Below are 24,172 nucleotides of genomic sequence, written 5' to 3'. Positions count from 1 at the left end.
CATGGAATAATGGCACGCGTGGATCAGCACACTCAAAGCATGAATACAAGAGTTTAATAGCTTTTGTTGCACACATACACACATTGTATATCCTTGAACAAGCATTCATAATTTGTGTGTACCTATGTTCTAGCCCACATGTATTAGTCCACCTGTAATACTAGTCTCTAAATACAACCCACAACTTTTACCAAGTCAATACGCAGGCTGAATATACCTTACCACTGCTTGATGAATGAAAAATATCCAAGCTACATTTTTGACAAAGTTCGTTTCATTCCGCTGTGAAAAATGGCAATGGCCTGAGATATGTGCACTCAGTCATACCCCGATTCACGCCATTCCGCTTTGTGTACTTTCTCTATAACGTACCCAACTTCTTGATGATCTCCCAATCCCGTGTTACGTACTGTGGTACCTCGCCATAATGTACTCGAGATTTAGGAACTTTACCAACTTTACTATTAAGACCCACATTTTTTACGGCTCAAGCTTTAGTATTCCTGACTAGTCATCTCTTTCACTTGTACACACACACTCTTAATATTTTGTTGCTCTACATCCCGTATTCATGGCGACTATGTTTATACAAGTGGTTGTACATTATAGATGTGCAAAGGGTAACTGAGCATCCTATATTTAGGTACTATACCACGTTACGATCCACGATCCCATCTCATTGCTTCGATTTAAGTACTTTCTATTTACATCCTGGGCGTAAACCGGGGTATGCTTGTTATGCGAAGGAAGCAGTTCTGAATGTTGCATCAGTGGACTCAACCGTGATGACCTCTTGACCAAGCTGTGCACACCAGCAGAATCAGAATAGTACATTTTAAGATATGTAATGCGTGCTGCTGCCTTAGGTAAATTTTTGTTCCTCCCATATTTATGTAAAAGTACCATTTATTTTTAAATAAAGCCTCAATGAGTTTCTAGGAGGATCCTGTATTGGATTTTTGTTTGGCATTCCAGCAAAGTAAACTGGAAAAAACCCAATCATGCAAGGGAATAACACTCAAAAGGTCTGCGCAGACGTACTAACATCTCTGACCACCTCTCAGTCCAGAAAATATACACGTTCCACAGCTCCACATGTGATGCACCAACCCTTGCCTCCGAAGGCACTGTGCTTTAATAAGGATGTACACACCTCGCATGCTCTCACACAACACACTGCCTGTGTGTTTGCCCCCCCCTCCAGAACCTGCGTCAGATCAATTCCATGATCAGCTGTGGCGAGGGTGGCGCTGCTGCTGCTGCTGCTGCTCGCAAGCGGTCTCTGCCACTGGACGACGGGCCAGACTCCCCAGCCAAGCGACCACGCCCCGACGAGAGTGTGTGGCTCCGCCGGCTGCAGGACGTAGCCAGCGAGCGCGTCGTGCAGTGACGAAGCGCAAAATATTAAAAAGGCAAATGACAACAAAACAACCCCTTGTTTTTTCTGGCTGGAGATGGAAATTGGCGTTGCTCGTTCCGCTTTCTTGACGTAGAGTTTGTGCATCATGCCGGATAGTGTAGTGTATGCGGTGTTGTGTGCCGACAAAGCAGAGATGTGTGTGTGCGTGTAATTGTCCTTACGGCTCAGTTCTCCACATGCCCACCATCAAGAAGTCCTTGGCACTCAATCCGTGAAGGCATGATTAACGTGAACTCATCATAATGCATTGTCAACATTTTGGGCTATTTGCCCTGCTTAAGTTGGGCCTTTCATTAAAAACGCGTCCGATTTAGTTTGTAAATTCATAATTTTCAACATACTGGTGGTGTGCTTGAAAACATTTGTTCAGATGACACCTTGATTTGTTTGGTAGTGTTAGGTGGTGGAGGTTGCGTTGCTGTAATTGACATGCATACGGTCCAACCCAAAAAATACACAAATGCACAGTATACGGCCTGAAAGTACATTCTGCCTAATGTACATGTAATAGAACAATTAATTTTGCCAAACGTCAATGAAAGCTGTGTACACTGCAACCCTTTTAATTAACTTTGGCGCTACCAGCATTGCCGCTTTCAGCTGTTGAGTTTGAATTACTACATAGTGTTTTAACTACCACCTTAATTTTAACAATTATTGCTGCCTTAGCCTCCCCCAGTTAAAACATAAAACTAAACTTGTGACATTGATTACAGCAGTATCTCTCCCGTAACAATGGACACCATGACAACATTTTCAACAGTTACCCTTATTTTTAATTGTTACAGTAGCTCGAACAATTACATATGAAGGCCTACTTGATGGAGACATACTTTGATTACCTTGTTCAGTTAATCACTGTTTATAAATTTTGATTCAAATTTAGATAACATGTTCATACTACGCTGTCAATTAATTTAAATGAGTTGTGCTTAAACATTTGCTTCATATATAGGTGTGGGTGACTCTTACCCTTAAGAAGACACAAAAATATTCAATAAAATGTAGATCACCATCGACCATGAGCTGATGGCTGAAACTATTTTAGAAAATTGCATTTTAATAAGTTTGTAAATCCTTGTGTATACTGTATTGGTTAAATATTCTTAAAGTAAATGCCACTTGTTATATTCTACATTCTCTCTAACTTACGTATTGCGAAAACGTGAATTCCCGCTTTGTGGCGTTTTTTTGTTTGTTTCCGGCAGAGATGGTGTATGTGACTGATAATCATGCTTAACCCACGTACTGTGTGTGCTGGAAGATGTCTTAGCCTTAGACAATGTGTGTACTGTGCTTGTGTTTTGTATCCATGAGCAGGGAAGGAAGCAGTGCAAGCTACGAGTAAAAGCGGGTCTGGGTTTGTGTTAAAGTGAATGTTTTTTGCCACTTTTTTTTTTTAATCTGTGCAGCTTGCATTTAATACACGTATTGGAAGGACTTGAAACAAGTATCCCTTTGTAGATTTGTGTTGTTAAAAAGACGATTTCTACAGCAAATCTGTAAGATATTCACTTTATTTCTGTTGTTTTTGTTTGTGTTATTTGTTGAGAGCATACGATGGTGAAAATGTGAAGTGTATATCTTCAGCCTGCTAGCTCATGACGTGATGTGTAGTAAAGTGAAGAATGCAATTTTTTTACTGGAAGCGGTTTTAAATGATAAAACAAAAGTACATTGTAAATCGGATTGTTAAAATGACTATATCCATCAAGAAAAAGGAGGTATGCATCGTCTACAATTAGTAACATGATAAGAATTAAGACCATTGTTTTGCATGCGTAAAATACTAAACTGGACATTGGGGTGGCATCATGCATATTTGCGTTTAGGGTACATATGGAGTGGACTCGCTGTTTAAAGAAACCTTTTTAAACTATCACGAAGTGTGGGTGCCTTTACTGATGTTGTATAATGGAGTTTTAAAAAGTTGTGTTCATATATGTCCTGTAAATAGCTGAAATGTTATTTACCGGTCTTTCTGGGGGGAAAACAAGTACAGAAAGCAGTGTTTAATGGGAACGTAAAAGCCATTCATTAAATGTAAGCTATGTTGGTTCAGTACGTCTCCTGTAAATCATTTCCTATCGGACTTGCCGTGTGCTCTGACATGTAATTTATGCAACAAACTTTGCATTCGGTCAAGCAGCTTCACAAGTAACTGGAACTGGTCAACCGAAAGACAGGACGGGGCCAGTTCCCATGACAAAACCATCCATCAAACCTGGATATCAAAACATTCCTTCATTTTCATGTCCTAAGGAGTGACACATCTTGCCAACATTTTTCAGGAACCACCTGTTTGGCAGCACACAGCTCTGCGGAACAACATTAACGAGTCACCTTGCAGCAAAAGGTCTGGGCCCACAATCTCTAATTGAATGCTTCCAAATCCATAGCCATCCTGATCGATACTAGACAGTGTCTCACTCGGTCGATGCTTCCTTAAAGCATAACACGTTCCTTCGGAGTGAGCAGGTAGGAACTTGGTTGGACAGCGCATTCGTGCACGACAGACAATCCCTGGTGGACAGTGTGGAAGCTGTTGTTCCTACCTGTATAAGTGTAGTGTGTAGGTTAAACGTTGAGTTTTAAAAGGGCACCACGGGGTGACCAGCCCCGCCCCACCGTCCCACAGCCCCTCCCGACCCAGCCCCACCCTCCACACCCAGCCCCACCCCTCCCACCCCCAACTGAATCACCTTAAAGCTGGGAATGTTGAAAGAAACAAGGCAAAAAGATCGGCTTTTTTCTTTTCAGGCTTCCATTTTATGAATGGAGCCACCCTCCCCCAGTTCCATTTTGTGAATGAAACATTGCCCGTCTCCTCATTGGCCCGAGTCGCGGCGGTGCCCCCCCCCCCACCACTAACCCCCCCCTCTACCAACCCCAACCCACCGCTCCCATTGGTCGGTGCCCCCGAGCCAATGGGAGGGCTCTGGTGGGCCGGGCCATGCACGACAGACAGACAAATAATCCCTGGTGGGCAGTGTGGAACCTGTTATTCCTACCTGTATTAATCGTTGGCTCGACCCAATTTTCCAACAGGTTCTTCGTCGCCACTCGCGATTCCACCTTGTGGTTTGACAGCTACACACCAGATCTTACAACTCACTTCAGGGGCCTGTTATATACATGCACTCGCCACTGAAATCGCCAATCCCCTCGTCTGCAGCATAGTCGGGGCTCGCCTCGACTGCTGCAACTCCGTTCTTGTTAGATCTTTCACAAATAATCTCACCTTGTGTCCTTGGCATCTGTGCATCCTCTGCTGTATTTCGTCACATCCCCTAAGCTCTCTCCATTGGCTTCCCATCGCCAGCAGGGTCAGCTCCAAGATGACCTGCCTGTGCCACTAATCTTCTGCTTTCGGTCATCCACCATATCGCTCTTCACTTCTCTCACTCTTTACCACAGCTCACGACAGAACTCTGAAGTGGGACTCACAACCTCAATACCAGGAACCAGGACCGGCACTACACTCCTGTTACCCTGCAGTACAGCTCAGGGTTAGAACTCTCCGTGGCGTGACTCACCACCTCGACACCAAAGACCAGGATTGTCTCTGCCAGGTGTCACTTTTATGTGGCAGCCACTGCCATCTGCTGCATCCAATCTACACAATTTTAAAATACACTATAAGCCACATTTCTTTCGCCTGGCTGTCGAGCAGCACTGGACTTGGCTCAATGCCTCAGTCACGGTCAGTTATGTCTGAAATATTTGTGCGAGTTATACATTGCATTCTTAACAGTATCAATCGCATACCAGGCACTTCCCCATGTTATCAGAGCATAAACAATGTATGTATCTTAACATCCACAGATACAAGCATTAAAAACAACCCAATAATACATTTGTCACACCATGGGTTTCCACGCACCTCCACCAAATGTGGTTTATTGCATCGTGCAAACGTGGTCTGCACAACATGCGGGATAAACTGGTAAGCGACTTGGCAATAGATTTGCCTCGCATCTTCTCTCGGCTTGCCGTCGATTGTGGCATTGTCTTGATTTACGGTGGGAATGCGATCAGAACAAGTATAACCCGTAAAAACAAAGTTTATCACTATAAATCCTTTATATGCGTGGCGGCTAGAGTCCTCTCGTCCTCTGGCTTGAGATGGCTGCCACCTATGGGTCAGATGATTGCATGGCACCATTAAGCAATTGGTAATTAAATATTATATTTTTGTCCTAAAAAGTGTAAAATTTTGGAAACATTTTTTCACGAACATTAATTGTCACGCACAACGAGTCTGTGTGGAAAATGTCAGCTCTATTGGATCACGGGAAGTGGGTTAAAAAACGACCGAAAGATTTGCACGGTCGTAAGCAAGCAAGCGCGCAAGTGAAATTAATATAAAGGATTTAAAAAGGGCAGAAGGCTGCTTAATTCAATACTCAACACCGTTCAGATGGCAGTACCACAGGGAATGCCTCGCCTTCACTTAAAACAGTTGAATTATTGTGTGCTGGACCAACACTTTCTCTTTAAGATGCTATATTTTATTGGAGCACATTTGCTTACATAACGTTTGATTTCGCAGTATAATTGGACAGCAAGGGATACAAATACACTCAAAACCAATCTTTAAATAGTCCTATACATTCCTTTACCCTGGTTGCAAGGTTCAGATATTTAAAAAGTTAGAAATACCCTCGTCTTTAATCCTTTCGAAATAAGAATTAGGCCCAGGAGTGAGTCACAAAGTGAATTATGAACATTATTATTTTGTGAACACTACAACAGGGTTCCACATAATGAAATAGCTTTACGATCAATACAAAAGTATGTAGTCGTACATCCATTGATAATTGAAGAGTTTGTTATTCACTATCTTCCACTTTATAAAAACGTCTTCAGGAACGTTTTTTAAAATGTTATTCTTATCAAGCCACATGGTATACAGCACCGTCTGCAACTCTCACCCACTCTGTGTCCTCTATGTGCTGTGAAGAAGCGCCATTGCCCATAGCGTCACCTATTAACGTATATATTTTACTGGTAGGAACCTCCTGGTTACACCAGCCCACAGGGGATTATTGTGTCCGTCCGTCCGTCGTGCATCCAAAAATGGGAGGGGTGGGGCTGGGTGGAGAGGGGAGGGTGGGGAGGGCTGGGTGGGGAGGGTGGGGAGGGGCTGGGTGGGGAGGGGCTGGTCACCCCGTGGTGCCCTTATAAAACTCAACGTTTAACCTACTCACGCCGGCTTATGCCCGCCGTCACAGTCGGGCATATTTGCGGAATACACCACGCCGTCGTTGACTCTGGCCATTGACCGAGCAACCCAACGTTCCTACCAGCTCCCTCCACAGGAATGTGTTCCCTATTAAGGCGGTGCTATTAATGAACGTGTAGTACTAATCGCATATCTGCATTTCCCATAAATATGCTAAATTCCTCTTGATATGCAAATTATTTTGTCAAAGCGCTCTTCGCCCCTCCATCCCAGCATCAATAGTCGCTCCAAGCCTGGGGCGTACCATTCAGACTCTGTCTACTTGACAGACCTGTTCTCCACCTGAAGACGGCTGCTTGCGTTGTGGCCGAAACGTCGTGAGAATTATTTTATTATGTTTTATTTTTATTATTTTCCTTCTACGTGACTTTACCGAAAGAACCAAGAAGTTGGAGGAAAGTGTTTTTAAAACACTTTAAGAGACATCATTTTAAATTAACTATCCACAGACATCGCATCGATACTTTTCAGAACGTTCTTCCTGGAGATATTTGACCGGTTCAACCTTGAACAGAATTTTATGTGGGAAGAAATTTGAGTGCCCCGATAAAATCTCTGTTGAACTTTAATACTCATTATTTATTGAAAACATGTGCTCATCATTCAGCTTATAACTTGAACCAAAAGTAGTACAAGAGTGAGCAAATACAAAAATATTATTTTTATTTTAATAAAAATATTCACAATGTTATGTTGCTGTAGCCTACTTGCACAATATACGTTATGTTCAGAATCCTGACATTGGCCATGCCCTTTGTAGTATTGTGTTGACATTTCTTGACCGCAAGTGATGCAATAGTCGCAGCGACGACGTACAACCTCGATCCTCTCTCTATCGCTGTTCAAGCATTATCCAGCCCATGTGTGTTTTGCGAAAAAAAAGATATAAACCGATGGTGGTGGTTTCAGCAAGATTGACTTGCACAAGTGCCTTTAAACGGTCAAGTTGTTATGATCGCAGAGCAAGGTCAACAATCGACACCAATAAATCTGAGAAACTGGTGTGCGGGCGGTAAGAGTTGTGGCTGATGCCACTTGTGATAATTAGGTCACCAGAGGTCATTGATAGCGGTCATAATTCATTGTGTGCAGTCATCGCAAGGACCATAACAATCTTACGCAAGAGCAGTTCTTGGAAACCCAGTCCCAGTTCATGTTTTGTTATGTACGCACTGTATGCTGAACTTCTTTCGCACCGTACGTAACCAACCATGCTTATCGGAGGTGCAGTTGGTTTACATTGTTTGTGTATCCACTATGCATAGAGCCCCCACGCGACTTTCGCCCTGAACCAGCCTCTGTTGTATATTTATGAGTCCCTTCGCCAATGGATATTCTCTACCCATACCGGGGCTGTTATGTATATATATAATTCATACTTTTTTTATCAACGAGGTACCTGCCATGCTTTAAAACAACTTTGCCCACTGGCTCGGCAGATGCAATCTGAATGGGTCGCTCAACCCAACTGGGGTGTTCCAGCAGCTTTGGTTTGTGGAAATGCCATTGGTTCACTTCCATATTGTCCCAGATGGGGGCGGTGGTGGTTGCTTTGCTGATGTGGTTCTGCAACGGTGGTGGGCAGGCACAGCGTGCGAAGGGACTCCAGTTTTCAGTCATGGTCAAAACTGCCAGCAGGCAATAGCTGGTTACCTTCCCGTGATGTTTTGGTATGTGATGTCAAGCTAGGATAGTGGACATTAAGGAATGCTTAATAACGAATTAAAGCAAAAGTGGGTCTGGGCAAGGTACGTCACCAGAAGGGTGGCCAGTGGCCCACGTGTACGACGGAGTGGCAGCGACAGCAGAGAGCGGTCCTGAGAAAATACCCAACGCAGTTTGATGTTTGGATAAGGGGCCGTCCATAAATGACGTCACGCACATGGGGGGGAGGTCAGACATTTGTGACGATGTGTGACGAGGGCGGGGGGGGGGGGTTGAGAAATGGGACGTCCCATCAAAATGCGCAACTTTAAATACATATAGACAACACGTTCTACTTAATTAAATAGACGTTTTATTAAATGTTTCTCCTACAACATCAGAGTGCAGCGCCACATTAAATACGCACTACAATGACAATCGTTTAACGCGATTTTGGGGGGGTGGGGGGCAGAGCTTTGTGACGTTATATTTAAGGGGGGGGGGTCTGACTTTTTGTGACGCCGTGTGACGAGGGGGTCAAAAATCGTCCAAAACCGCGTGACGTCATTTATGGACGGCCCCTAACTCGTGTACACCAAGAGAGTGTATGTGTGTAGAACTTCATTCACACCGTCCGTAGCCAACCGTGCTAATCGGATGTGCGTGTGAGGGTACATCTAACACATCTTAAAGATAATACAACCTGGATATCGCTTTCACGAGTGACCACTCTGCTCAACGTAATGGGTTGTTTTTATATGTTTGCAATACTCTTTGTGTTTTTTGTTTGTTAAATGTGTGTATGTTGAACTTCTCTCGCACCGTACGTAGCCAACCGTGTACTCATCGGAATTGCGGGGGAAGGACAACAAACTAAACGCGAAAAGCAGTTCTAAATAAATTTAAAGTTGTGTTAATTAGTGGAGGGGCATTTCTCAAAGTTCAAGATCCACTGGCTTTTGGTGTTGGATTTTTTTAAAATCGGGGTTGATTGATGGATGTCCTACACTGGCTCACCGGATTCATCTATAGAAATAAAGATTCTGATGACACGGTGGTAAGTTAGCACACTGTGCTACGAACCTAATGTCCTCAAGATAAAGCATTACGGGCGTTGTGAAGCCAAGGGCACATGGCAATGGCTTTTGACGTCACTTCAACAAGGGGTTGTTTATGGTAGGGTACGAGCTTCCTCTTCCAGCGGCCCTGCTCGCATCGGTGTGATGGCAGTGATTTGCGTTGATCGTGGATGCAGCAGATTTCACCTGTGAGGATAAAAGCAGGAGAGACGCTCCAATGAAGAAACGCGCTCACTCTTGCCAATGGCAACTTTCATCGTCGGTGATTTTTTTTGTTTTTGCTGCTGGCCACCTTTGACCCGTGAGGGCCCTCGGGCCTGTTACAGATAAAAATGAAATAACACGTGGACAATATTATTTGGGTATTTCGGTAAAGTCACGTAGACAGGTTCAAAAAAATAACAAAATAAATAACGCAGACAATGGAGTGAAATGTTGGAGGCTGTCTTCGCCACGGGTTCCTTCCCCGTGCCTCGTGTGGCTCTCATGTGATGTTGAACTGGGTGGGGGGGGGGGGTTAAAGAGTGGGCATGTGGAGTGGGATATTTTTTCTTCTTTCGTGTGGCAAGGTAGAATCTGCGACGTGTATACTGTATTGAGTGTATGAATGTATTCAGTAGCCTGTGTGAAGGATTGGTGGATGTTGATTAATCTTGATTTGAAGCTTTCGTCACTGCAGGAATCCATACCCTTTGGTTCTTTCGGTAAAGTCACGTAGGTAGAAAAATTAAATAAAACATAATATATCACGACGTTTCCATCGCAACACAAGCGGTCGTCCTCAGTTGGATGTTGCTTAACATATCGCCACGATGGCTAGATGTTAACTACCTCGCCTGGTATACAGGAGGTCGTGGGTTCGATCTCGATCCCACCCTGACGCCTGCTGCTGTATATTTGGAGTTTGCGTGTTGTCCCCGTGGTCGTGCCGAATTTTCCCCAGGTCCTCCGGGTTTCCCCTCCACATTTAGAAACATGCGATTGGAGTATTTGGCTGCTATATATTTCCACGTGATAAACCACTGCGTTGAGCTATCATTGGTGCCCAGGTTGTTTCTGAAAAAGAGCCACATAGCTCATTGGGCCTTACCTGGTAGAATACAAGTTTTAGTTTAGTTTAGAATCGTCAGTGCGGGAAATGGTGGATGACGCGATCGATGTTCTGGCTCTGGTGACTGCAGTCACTTTACACAGACTGTTCTTCATGTTCCATTGATGAAGGTCGACCGCATTCTGGCATGCCCTGTCCCACAGCGATTCAGGGGGGATATTGAGCAAGGTTCTCCTGAGCGGGGGGTTCGTAGACATGGCTGGACATTGTGTGCACCCCCCGGGGCAAGGTTCCATCTTCACGCCACCCACCGACCCCCATGACAGAACTGGCACCGACTCCCACAAAAATGTTGAGCCACCAAGCCGACCACTCCATATACTCGAAGTCGGAGTAATATCCAGAATTAAAATAAAGCGACCAAAGCGCATCGCTCTCATGATTAGCCTCTGTTGATGTGTGTATGTTGAACTTCTTTCGCACCGTACGTAGCCAATCGTTCTAATCTACAAGTTACCACAGTTACACGAAAAATTTGGCAAATTGGAAGCGCTGCCACCACGCGAATTAAGGCCCCATCTTGACGCACTGGCGTCATCGGGAAGCTTTCATATCCAGCAGTGGTTTGAAAGTGTTTGAATCGGACATTCGTCGTCGTTTGCATGGCCACCACACGCCTATGCCTTTTATTTGTCTCTACACTTTATAGAGCCGCCCCGACAGCGTTCCCCTCCGCCCGAACCCCCCTCTCGCCTTCAACAACCAAAATTACCCATTACAGGGGGTTTGGCTTGGCCATCGCGGTTGTTTGTGCGCCGTGTTGTGTGTCTCCTTGTGCAATGTGACAGTGCATTGGCAGTGCACCAACGCACGCTGTGGCTACCGATGACTGGGCTGGAGTGCGTCCGCACCTCCAATGGATGGCACCAGAGGCAGGGGGTGGTTCACGGGTCCACAGCTGTTTAACCCATGCGGTTTGCCCGTATTCTTGTACAGGGAAATTGCGTTAAAAACACCTGTGTCTATTTGCTTGTGTGTCTCCCTTGTGATGGGACTTGGTAGGATGAACGATGATATATATCATGGTCACCCCGTGCCCTTATAAATACCAATAAGATCTGAATTTGTCTGTAAAAAGGTAGGCACTGATAAGGGGTTGGACAGGTGAGCGGTAGTTTGAATGGATCTTCTTGGCGAGACATCGCGGTGGACATTTTGGGGAGATCTCTTACGTTTTTTTTTATCGTGAGCGTTGAGAAAGCGTTATCGCTGATGAACATGAGCTGATGGGTACATGTCCACTGCTGAATGAGGACCTCGTGGGGGATATTAAACCACACGCTGATCAGTTGGTGAAGGTGAGGAGCAATGGATGCCGGAGAATAGTACAGCACAACGATGGATTTTGCTGCATTGCATTGACAAAATACCACCCCCCCCCCCCCCACTGCAGCCTATAGGACCTATTTGATGCGTAGTGATTGCCTATCCGAGTAACATCGGGAGTAACATCGGGACTTGCTGAGCTTCCAAGATCTGATGAGATCAATAACATTCCAGGTGCTTTGGTCAAAAGGAATTGGATTTATACTCTTTGGTTCTTTCGGTAAAGTCAAGTAGTTAGAAATAAAATAAAACAAATCACTTGTTTTGTTGCCTGATGACTACCGCTCGTGTTTTGCGAGCGAAACGTCGTGATTTGTTTAATTTTATTATAACTACGTGACTTTACCGAAAGAACCAAAGAGTATGGATTCCTGCAGTCACGAAAGCTTCAAATCAAAGATTGGATTTATGTCATTCGGTCCATTTGTTGAGTCTGCAAGGTGTTCGAATACATTGGACATTTAATACGGCAGCATGGCACTGATGAGTGGTTTAATGTTTTTAGTGCACGTGGATATTTTCTATATGCCAACAGTTTGTATGCAAAATGACCTCTGACATCTGTATTTAGTTTCGTAATTGTGTGCTCAAGTGCCTGCAGTGCAATGATGTGTCTGCTAAATCAATCACATTTCCTTATGTACTATGCACTGAAGTGCAGATATTTATGTTCTATAAAGCAGGGTCATTGGCCGAAAAGTTGGCAATAATATTTATTTTCTGTTAAGACATTGTTATTTTTTACATAATGGGATTAAAGCAAGGCCGTAGCCATGGAGTCAACATTGGGGGGGACCAAATCTTCCAGGGGGTCTGGGGTCCCAACCCAGAAAAAAAAAAAATCTACATTTGAAAACGAATTTCCTGCCTAAAATAAAAAAATTAACTAACACATAGGATGGACTTTATTTTATTTTTACAATAATGTCTAATAGTGTATTGCATTACATTGCTCTGTTTTTTCTTTTTACATTTTCTTGTTTTATTATATGTAATGGCAGAGATTAGGGATTTATAAAGTACAACCATAACCACAATCATATAAACAGAAATATATTTTATAGCGATATATTATAATTACGGCCTTGGATTAAAGACCCATGTCAATTAATTCATAAAATATCCAATATATGTTTTTTAGTGTGGCGATTTTTCTATTTAAAAAAAACAACTCCCCAACAGCGACTGCCTTGCCGACAACAAGAATCGGGCTTTTATTCGTTTCTGCAGCGTACCGGCGACACCCAAAAGTGTTCAATATGGACGGTTGGGAATACATGTATAGTGCCACTGTGTATGCACAGTGTGTGGTTGGCAACACCAGTTTGAAATATGTACAGTGTACGCACATTATAACTTTTTGGAATGTTTCTAATGTGTAACGATATTTATACTATCAATTTATGAGCGTATAAACATACACATTTTGTGCTCAAGCATATGCCCACAGCGTGGCTTGTTTTGGCAGCTTTGGGAGAATAATGTTTAGCCATGGTACTATTGACACACTCCTTATTGCATGTAAGTCCCTGTTCCTGGCTGAATAACTCTCCAGGTTGTAGATGATTGTAGTAGTTTAATGCTTCCACCGAAATAGTTGACGCTGTCTCAGTTATGCCGTGCCCTGGTGGTTATATGGCCCCATTCCGTCCTGTTTAATGTTTGACCACTGCTCTTTTGTGACCCCCTCGCTGTTGCTTTAGCTTGCGTGAGCAGTGATAGCGCGGAGCAATATTTCTGCGGTTATTACACGCTGTTCTGCAATCCCCGTGACCCGGGTTCAAAACCAGCGCCCCCCCATCACTTATCAACAAAGCATCCCTCCCATGCTTGCTTCCTAAAATATCAGACCCAAAAAACACTGGCTCCACCACCGACCGGTAGATACCCAAGCAGGTCGCAGCCCCTACAGAATACCCGAAGCACGAGGTGTGTGGTGGTCCTTCCCTGAGCAGGGTTTTAAGACACCGCCCACGCCTCAAGCAATACCACCGCGTATTATCATGAATCTAGGCAGGTCAATGTCATCTTAAGTGGACCAAATGGCATCTCCAAGACTCCGTCTTTGACTTCATTAGTGAGAAGGCTCCCACGTTTTAGGCAGGTCATGACATCACCACCTCACGAACAAAGCACCACTGTTTTATCAGGTAGTGGAAGAAAATCACACGAAAGCACAACAAAGTCAAAGCACATTTTCAAACGTATTTTGCTGGTCATCGGTTATGTTATGGGATAGTTTGCACACATTTGTTAGAGTATTGTTTGGGTTAATTTCTAATCAGAATTCCTGTCCTTCCAGTGTCGGATTTCAATGCTGCAGTGGCTCTTGGATAGAATTCTGCTGGACGAAGAGGTAATAGATTTTCGGGATGGTTTGTGCGAAGAGATTGAAACTCTAGAAGCAGCAAGCGAATTCAAACAGGGGTACCTAATCCGGTCGAGTAATAGTGTGGCAGTATTAAAATGAACATTAAAAAAACAGTCGCGAAGTGCAAGCTGCTCAACATCCCTTGGGAGTTGTGCCCAGCGTGTACCAGGGATAGATCACACCAGTCTCTCTCTCTCCTCGCCCCTACCCACTCTCAAACACATCACTTGAAAGGATGCTTTACAAATACAACCCTGTGTGCTATTGCTTCTGCGCATCTCTCCCGGAGTTATGATGTTCGTAAATAAGTTTCACGAACGGCCACTAGGGTGACAAAATCACCTTGCTGACCTCGGCAGCGACGAAGCTCAAGGCGCAAGCTTCACGAGCTATAATTGGCGAGAGGTTAGAATTAAGGGCTTAAACATTGACCTCGATGGTCGATTCAATGAATTTCCGCGATTCAACAATTGATCCAGTTGTGTAACCAGTCCTGAGTAGAATATATTTTACTGGTAGGAACCTCCTGGTTACACCAGCCCACAGGGGATTATTGTGTCCGTCGTGCAGGGAGGGGCTGGGTGGGGAGGGAGGGGCTGGGTGGGGAGGGGAGGGTGGGGAGGGGCTGGGTGGGGCTGGGTGGGGAGGGGAGGTTGGGGAGGGGCTGGGTGGGGAGGGTGGGGAGGGGCTGGGTGGGGAAGGGCTGGTCACCCCGTGGTGCACTTATAAAACTCAACGTTTAACCTACTCACACCGGCTTGTGCCCGCCCTCACAGTCGGGGATTATTGTGTCCGTCGTGCAGGGAGAGGCTGGGTGGGGAGGAAGGGGCTGGGTGGGGAGGGGAGGGTGGGGAGGGGCTGGGTGGGGCTGGGTGGGGCTGGGTGGGGAGGGGAAGTTGGGGAGGGGCTGGGTGGGGAGGGTGGGGAGGGGCTGGGTGGGGAAGGGCTGGTCACCCCGTGGTGCCCTTATAAAACTCAACGTTTAACCTACTCACACCGGCTTGTGCCCGCCCTCACAGTCGGGCATATTTGCGGAATACACCACGCCGCCGTTGACCCTGGCCATTGACCGAGCAACCCAACGTTACTACCAGCTCCCTCCGCAGGAATGTGTTTATGATAACGCAATAGGTTCTGGGTAATTTGTAAAAAAAAGATAAAGTGTTAATGTTCTTGTGTTTGTAACCAAGAATGTATTATACTTATAATAATACGATTGGCTACGTATGGTGCGAAAGAAGTTCAACATACATACGTATATGTTGTTAACATGGTATATCAGTTAGCGATGTAAACATTCAGTTTAAAATTTTGTATTCTTAAAAAAAAGAGTTACTCATGGCATAACTTTGAACGTAAATGACACCAAATTGTATTTGATCCATTGTTGCAGAATTATATAAGTAGGAATGTCCAGCCCCTTTGGCAAGGCAATGATGCAGGCCTCCCTATCCATGTCTGTCATAGGAGTCGATTGATCAAACTCCACCACGCTTTCTTTACCTGTGGCAGGGGGAGGGTCACACTGTGACGTGGGTGGGTCACACTGTCACGTGGTGGGTCACACTGTCACGTGCTGGGTCACACTGTCACGTGGTGGGTCACACTGTGACGTTGGTGGGTCACACTGTCACGTGGGTGGGTCACACTGTCACGTGGGTGGGTCACACTGTCACGTGGTGGGTCACACTGTGACGTGGGTGGGTCACACTGTGACGTGGTGGGTCACACTGTCACGTGGTGGGTCACACTGTCACGTGGGTGGGTCACACTGTGACGTGGTGGGTCACACTGTCACGTGGGAGGGTCACACTGTGACGTGGGAGGGTCACACTGACGTGGGAGGGTCACACTGTCACGTGGGAGGGTCACACTGTGACGTTGGTGGGTCACACTGTCACGTGGGTGGGTCACACTGTGACGTGGGAGGGTCACACTGTGACGTGGTGGGTCACACTGTCACGTGGTGGGTCACACTGTCACGTGGGTGGGTCACACTGTGACGTGGTGGGTCACACTGTCACGTGGTGGGTCACACTGTCACGTGGGTGGGTCACACTGTGACGTGGTGGGTCACACTGTCACGTGGGAGGGTCACACTGTGACGTGGGAGGGTCACACTGACGTGGGAGGGTCACACTGTCACGTGGGAGGGTCACACTGTGACGTTGGTGGGTCACACTGTCACGTGGGTGGGTCACACTGTGACGTGGGAGGGTCACACTGTGACGTTGGTGGGTCACACTGTCACGTGGGTGGGTCACACTGTGACGTGGGTGGGTCACACTGTGACGTGGTGGGTCACACTGTCACGTGGTGGGTCACACTGTCACGTGGGTGGGTCACACTGTGACGTGGTGGGTCACACTGTCACGTGGGAGGGTCACACTGTGACGTGGGAGGGTCACACTGACGTGGGAGGGTCACACTGTCACGTGGGAGGGTCACACTGTGACGTTGGTGGGTCACACTGTCACGTGGGTGGGTCACACTGTGACGTGGGAGGGTCACACTGTCACGTGGGTGGGTCACACTGTGACGTGGGAGGGTCACACTGTGACGTGGGAGGGTCACACTGTCACGTGGGTGGGTCACACTGTCACGTGGGTGGGTCACACTGTGACGTGGGAGGGTCACACTGTGACGTGGGAGGGTCACACTGTGACGTGGTGGGTCACACTGTGACGTGGGTGGGTCACACTGTCACGTGGGTGGGTCACACTGTGACGTGGGTGGGTCACACTGTGACGTGGGAGGGTCACACTGTGACGTGGGAGGGTCACACTGTCACGTGGGTGGGTCACACTGTCACGTGGGTGGGTCACACTGTGACGTGGGAGGGTCACACTGTGACGTGGGAGGGTCACACTGTGACGTGGTGGGTCACACTGTGACGTGGGTGGGTCACACTGTCACGTGGGTGGGTCACACTGTGACGTGGGTGGTTCACACTGTCACGTGGGTGGGTCACACTGTCACGTGGGTGGGTCACACTGTGACGTGGGTGGGTCACACTGTCACGTGGGTGGGTCACACTGTCACGTGGGAGGGTCACACTGTGACGTGGGAGGGTCACACTGTCACGTGGGAGGGTCACACTGTGACGTGGTGGGTCACACTGTCACGTGGGTGGGTCACACTGTGACGTGGTGGGTCACACTGTCACGTGGGAGGGTCACACTGTGACGTGGGAGGGTCACACTGTCACGTGGGAGGGTCACACTGTGACGTGGTGGGTCACACTGTAACGTGGGTGGGTCACACTGTCACGTGGGTGGGTCACACTGTGACGTGGTGGGTCACACTGTAACGTGGGTGGGTCACACTGTCACGTGGGAGGGTCACACTGTGACGTGGGAGGGTCACACTGTCACGTGGGAGGGTCACACTGTGACGTGGTGGGTCACACTGTCACGTGGGAGGGTCACACTGCGACGTGGGAGGGTCACACTGTCACGTGGGAGGGTCACACTGTGACGTGGTGGGTCACACTGTCACGTGGGAGGGTCACACTGTCACGTGGGTGGGTCACACTGTCACGTGGGAGGGTCACACTGTGACGTGGGAGGGTCACACTGTCACGTGGGAGGGTCACACTGTGACGTGGTGGGTCACACTGTCACGTGGGAGGGTCACACTGTGACGTGGTGGGTCACACTGTCACGTGGGAGGGTCACACTGTGACGTGGGAGGGTCACACTGTCACGTGGGAGGGTCACACTGTGACGTGGTGGGTCACACTGTCACGTGGGTGGGTCACACTGTCACGTGGGAGGGTCACACTGTCACGTGGGTGGGTCACACTGTGACGTGGTGGGTCACACTGTCACGTGGGAGGGTCACACTGTCACGTGGGTGGGTCACACTGTCACGAGGGAGGGTCACACTGTCACGTGGGTGGGTCACACTGTGACGTGGTGGGTCACACTGTCACGTGGGTGGGTCACACTGTGACGTGGGAGGGTCACACTGTGACGTGGGAGGGTCACACTGTGACGTGGTGGGTCACACTGTCACGTGGGTGGGTCACACTGTCACGTGGGTGGGTCACACTGTCACGTGGTGGGTCACACTGTGACGTGGGTGGGTCACACTGTCACGTGGGTGGGTCACACTGTCACGTGGGTGGGTCACACTGTCACGTGGGTGGGTCACACTGTCACGTGGGAGGGTCACACTGTCACGTGGGTGGGTAACACTGTGACGTGGTGGGTCACACTGTCACGTGGGTTGGTCACACTGTCACGTGGGTGGGTCACACTGTCACGTGGTGGGTCACACTGTGACGTGGGTGGGTCACACTGTCACGTGGGTGGGTCACACTGTCATGTGGGTGGGTCACACTGTGACGTGGGAGGGTCACACTGTGACGTGGGAGGGTCACACTGTGACGTGGTGGGTCACACTGTGACGTGGGTGGGTCACACTGTCACGTGGGTGGGTCACACTGTGACGTGGGTGGGTCACACTGTGACGTGGGAGGGTCACACTGTGACGTGGGAGGGTCACACTGTCACGTGGGTGGGTCACACTGTCACGTGGGTGGGTCACACTGTGACGTGGGAGGGTCACACTGTGACGTGGGAGGGTCACACTGTGACGTGGTGGGTCACACTGTGACGTGGGTGGGTCACACTGTGACGTGGGTGGTTCACACTGTCACGTGGGTGGGTCACACTGTCACGTGGGTGGGTCACACTGTGACGTGGGTGGGTCACACTGTCACGTGGGTGGGTCACACTGTCACGTGGGAGGGTCACACTGTGACGTGGGAGGGTCACACTGTCACGTGGGAGGGTCACACTGTGACGTGGTGGGTCACACTGTCACGTGGGTGGGTCACACTGTGACGTGGTGGGTCACACTGTCACGTGGGAGGGTCACACTGTGACGTGGGAGGGTCACACTGTCACGTGGGAGGGTCACACTGTGACGTGGTGGGTCACACTGTAACGTGGGTGGGTCACACTCTCACGTGGGTGGGTCACACTGTGACGTGGTGGGTCACACTGTAACGTGGGTGGGTCACACTGTCACGTGGGAGGGTCACACTGTGACGTGGGAGGGTCACACTGTCACGTGGGAGGGTCACACTGTGACGTGGTGGGTCACACTGTCACGTGGGAGGGTCACACTGTGACGTGGGAGGGTCACACTGTCACGTGGGAGGGTCACACTGTGACGTGGTGGGTCACACTGTCACGTGGGAGGGTCACACTGTCACGTGGGTGGGTCACACTGTCACGTGGGAGGGTCACACTGTGACGTGGGAGGGTCACACTGTCACGTGGGAGGGTCACACTGTCACGTGGTGGGTCACACTGTCACGTGGGTGGGTCACACTGTGCGTGGTGGGTCACATTGTCACGTGGTGGGTCACACTGTGCGTGGTGGGTCACATTGTCACGTGGTGGGTCACACTGTCACGTGGTGGGTCACACTGTCACGTGGTGGGTCACACTGTGACGTGGGTGGGCCACACTGTGACGTGGGTGGGTCACACTGTCACGTGGTGGGTCACACTGTGACGTGCTGGGTCACACTGTGACGTGGGTGGGCCACACTGTGACGTGGGTGGGTCACACTGTCACGTGGTGGGTCACACTGTGACGTGGGTGGGTCACACTGTGACGTGGGAAGGTCACACTGTGACGTGGTGGGTCACACTGTCACGTGGTGGGTCACACTGTGACGTGGGTGGGTCACACTGTCACGTGGTGGGTCACACTGTGACGTGGGTGGGTCACACTGTGACGTGGGTGGGTCACACTGTGACGTGGGAGGGTCACACTGTCACGTGGTGGGTCACACTGTCACGTGGTGGGTCACACTGTCACGTGGGAGGGTCACATTGTGACGTGGGAGGGTCACACTGTGACGTGGGTGGGTCACACTGTGACGTGGGAGGGTCACACTGTCACGTGGGAGGGTCACACTGTGACGTGGGAGGGTCACACTGTGACGTAGGAGGGTCACACTGTCACGTAGGAGGGTCACACTGTGACGTAGGAGGGTCACACTGTCACGTAGGAGGGTCACACTGTCACGTGGTGGGTCACATTGTCACGTGGTGGGTCACATTGTCACGTGGTGGGTCACACTATGACGTGGGTGGGTCACACTGTGACGTAGGAGGGTCACACTGTCACGTGGTGGGTCACACTGTCACGTGGTGGGTCACACTATGATGTGGGAGGGTCACACTGTGACGTAGGAGGGTCACACTGTCACGTGGTGGGTCACACTGTCACGTGGTGGGTCACACTATGACGTGGGTGGGTCACACTGTCACGTGGTGGGTCACATTGTCACGTGGTGGGTCACACTATGACGTGGGTGGGTCACACTGTGACGTGGGTGGGTCACACTGTCACGTGGTGGGTCACACTGTGACGTGGGTGGGTCACACTGTCACGTGGGTGGGTCACACTGTGCGTGGTGGGTCACACTGTCACGTGGTGGGTCACATTGTCACGTGGTGGGTCACACTGTGCGTGGTGGGTCACACTGTCACGTGGTGGGTCACACTGTCACGTGCTGGGTCACACTGTCACGTGGGTGGGTCACACTGTGCGTAGTGGGTCACACTGTCACGTGCTGGGTCACACTGTCACGTGGGTGGGTCACACTGTCACGTGGTGGGTCACACTGTCACGTGGGTGGGTCACACTGTGCGTGGTGGGTCACATTGTCACGTGGTGGGTCACACTGTGCGTGGTGGGTCACACTGTCACGTGGTGGGTCACACTGTCACGTGGTGGGTCACACTGTGACGTGCTGGGTCACACTGTGACGTGGGTGGGTCACACTGTGACGTGGGTGGGTCACACTGTCACGTGGTGGGTCACACTGTGACGTGGGTGGGTCACACTGTGACGTGGGAGGTTCACACTGTGACGTGGTGGGTCACACTGTCACGTGGTGGGTCACACTGTGACGTGGGTGGGTCACACTGTCACGTGGTGGGTCACACTGTGACGTGGGTGGGTCACACTGTGACGTGGGTGGGTCACACTGTGACGTGGGAGGGTCACACTGTTACGTGGTGGTTCACACTGTCACGTGGTGGGTCACACTGTCACGTGGTGGGTCACACTGTCACGTGGTGGGTCACACTGTCACGTGGGAGGGTCACATCGTGACGTAGGAGGGTCACACTGTGACGTGGGTGGGTCACACTGTGACGTGGGAGGGTCACACTGTCACGTGGGAGGGTCACACTGTGACGTGGGAGGGTCACACTGTGACGTAGGAGGGTCACACTGTCACGTGGGAGGGTCACACTGTCACGTGGGAGGGTCACACTGTGACGTGGGTGGGTCACACTGTCACGTGGTGGGTCACACTGTCACGTGGTGGGTCACCTATGACGTGGGTGGGTCACACTGTGACGTGGTGGGTCACACTGTCACGTGGGTGGGTCACACTGTCACGTGGTGGTCACATTGTCACGTGGTGGGTCACATTGTCACGTGGTGGGTCACAATATGACGTGGGTGGGTCACACTGTGACGTAGGAGGGTCACACTGTCACGTGGTGGGTCACCACGTGACAGTGTGACCCACCACTGTCACGTGGGTGGGTCACACTGTCACGTGGGTGGGTCACACTGTGACGTGGGTGGGTCAGACTGTCACGTGGGTGGGTCACACTGTCACGTGGGAGGGTCACACTGTGACGTGGGAGGGTCACACTGTCACGTGGGAGGGTCACACTGTGACGTGGTGGGTCACACTGTCACGTGGGTGGGTCACACTGTGACGTGGTGGGTCACACTGTCAAGTGGGAGGGTCACACTGTGACGTGGGAGGGTCACACTGTCACGTGGGAGGGTCACACTGTGACGTGGTGGGTCACACTGTGTCCGTCGTGCAGGGAGGGGCTGGGTGGGGAGGGAGGGGCTGGGTGGGGAGGGGAGGGTGGGGAGGGGCTGGGTGGGGCTGGGTGGGGGAGGGGAGGTTGGGGAGGGGCTGGGTGGGGAGGGTGGGGAGGGGCTGGGTGGGGAAGGGCTGGTCACCCCGTGGTGCACTTATAAAACTCAACGTTTAACCTACTCACACCGGCGTGTGCCCGCCCTCACAGGCGGGGATTATTGTGTCCGTCGTGCAGGGAGAGGCTGGGTGGGGAGGAAGGGGCTGGGTGGGGAGGGGAGGGTGGGGAGGGGCTGGGTGGGGCTGGGTGGGGCTGGGTGGGGAGGGGAAGTTGGGGAGGGGCTGGGGTGGGGAGGGTGGGGAGGGGCTGGGTGGGGAAGGGCTGGTCACCCCGTGGTGCCCTTATAAAACTCAACGTTTAACCTACTCACACCGGCTTGTGCCCGCCCTCACAGTCGGGCATATTTGCGGAATACACCACGCCGCCGTTGACCCTGGCCATTGACCGAGCAACCCAACGTTACTACCAGCTCCCTCCGCAGGAATGTGTTTATGATAACGCAATAGGTTCTGGGTAATTTGTAAAAAAAAGATAAAGTGTTAATGTTCTTGTGTTTGTAACCAAGAATGTATTATACTTATAATAATACGATTGGCTACGTATGGTGCGAAAGAAGTTCAACATACATACGTATATGTTGTTAACATGGTATATCAGTTAGCGATGTAAACATTCAGTTTAAAATTTTGTATTCTTAAAAAAAGAGTTACTCATGGCATAACTTTGAACGTAAATGACACCAAATTGTATTTGATCCATTGTTGCAGAATTATATAAGTAGGAATGTCCAGCCCCTTTGGCAAGGCAATGATGCAGGCCTCCCTATCCATGTCTGTCATAGGAGTCGATTGATCAAACTCCACCACGCTTTCTTTACCTGTGGCAGGGGGAGGGTCACACTGTGACGTGGGTGGGTCACACTGTCACGTGGTGGGTCACACTGTCACGTGCTGGGTCACACTGTCACGTGGTGGGTCACACTGTGACGTTGGTGGGTCACACTGTCACGTGGGTGGGTCACACTGTCACGTGGGTGGGTCACACTGTCACGTGGTGGGTCACACTGTGACGTGGGTGGGTCACACTGTGACGTGGTGGGTCACACTGTCACGTGGTGGGTCACACTGTCACGTGGGTGGGTCACACTGTGACGTGGTGGGTCACACTGTCACGTGGGAGGGTCACACTGTGACGTGGGAGGGTCACACTTGACGTGGGAGGGTCACACTGTCACGTGGGAGGGTCACACTGTGACGTTGGTGGGTCACACTGTCACGTGGGTGGGTCACACTGTGACGTGGGAGGGTCACACTGTGACGTGGTGGGTCACACTGTCACGTGGTGGGTCACACTGTCACGTGGGTGGGTCACACTGTGACGTGGTGGGTCACACTGTCACGTGGTGGGTCACACTGTCACGTGGGTGGGTCACACTGTGACGTGGTGGGTCACACTGTCACGTGGGAGGGTCACACTGTGACGTGGGAGGGTCACACTGACGTGGGAGGGTCACACTGTCACGTGGGAGGGTCACACTGTGACGTTGGTGGGTCACACTGTCACGTGGGTGGGTCACACTGTGACGTGGGAGGGTCACACTGTGACGTTGGTGGGTCACACTGTCACGTGGGTGGGTCACACTGTGACGTGGGTGGGTCACACTGTGACGTGGTGGGTCACACTGTCACGTGGTGGGTCACACTGTCACGTGGGTGGGTCACACTGTGACGTGGTGGGTCACACTGTCACGTGGGAGGGTCACACTGTGACGTGGGAGGGTCACACTGACGTGGGAGGGTCACACTGTCACGTGGGAGGGTCACACTGTGACGTTGGTGGGTCACACTGTCACGTGGGTGGGTCACACTGTGACGTGGGAGGGTCACACTGTCACGTGGGTGGGTCACACTGTGACGTGGGAGGGTCACACTGTGACGTGGGAGGGTCACACTGTCACGTGGGTGGGTCACACTGTCACGTGGGGTGGGTCACACTGTGACGTGGGAGGGTCACACTGTGACGTGGGAGGGTCACACTGTGACG

At 50.0% G+C, this 24,172-nt stretch overlaps 1 protein-coding gene across 2 annotated transcripts in view; it reads left to right on the top strand.

The window, feature by feature from the left end:
- RBL1 (RB transcriptional corepressor like 1) overlaps nucleotides 1-3,481 on the top strand; it is a 33,275-nt gene extending 29,794 nt beyond the window's left edge. For both annotated transcript variants that reach the window (XM_061565596.1, XM_061565595.1), the window contains exon 22: nucleotides 1,205-3,481. In XM_061565596.1, coding sequence (XP_061421580.1) covers nucleotides 1,205-1,390 — 186 coding nt within the window. In that variant the 3' untranslated portion in view covers nucleotides 1,391-3,481. The remainder of the gene's footprint in view (nucleotides 1-1,204) is intronic.
- Nucleotides 3,482-24,172: the final 20,691 nt, after the last annotated feature.

The sequence above is a fragment of the Lethenteron reissneri genome, chromosome 35 (genome assembly GCF_015708825.2).
Source record: "Lethenteron reissneri isolate LAM-NWPU_2019-01 chromosome 35, ASM1570882v1, whole genome shotgun sequence".
Lineage (NCBI taxonomy): Eukaryota > Metazoa > Chordata > Hyperoartia > Petromyzontiformes > Petromyzontidae > Lethenteron > Lethenteron reissneri.
Note: the sequence above shows the minus strand (reverse complement) of the source record. Positions and strands in the feature narration are given on the sequence as shown.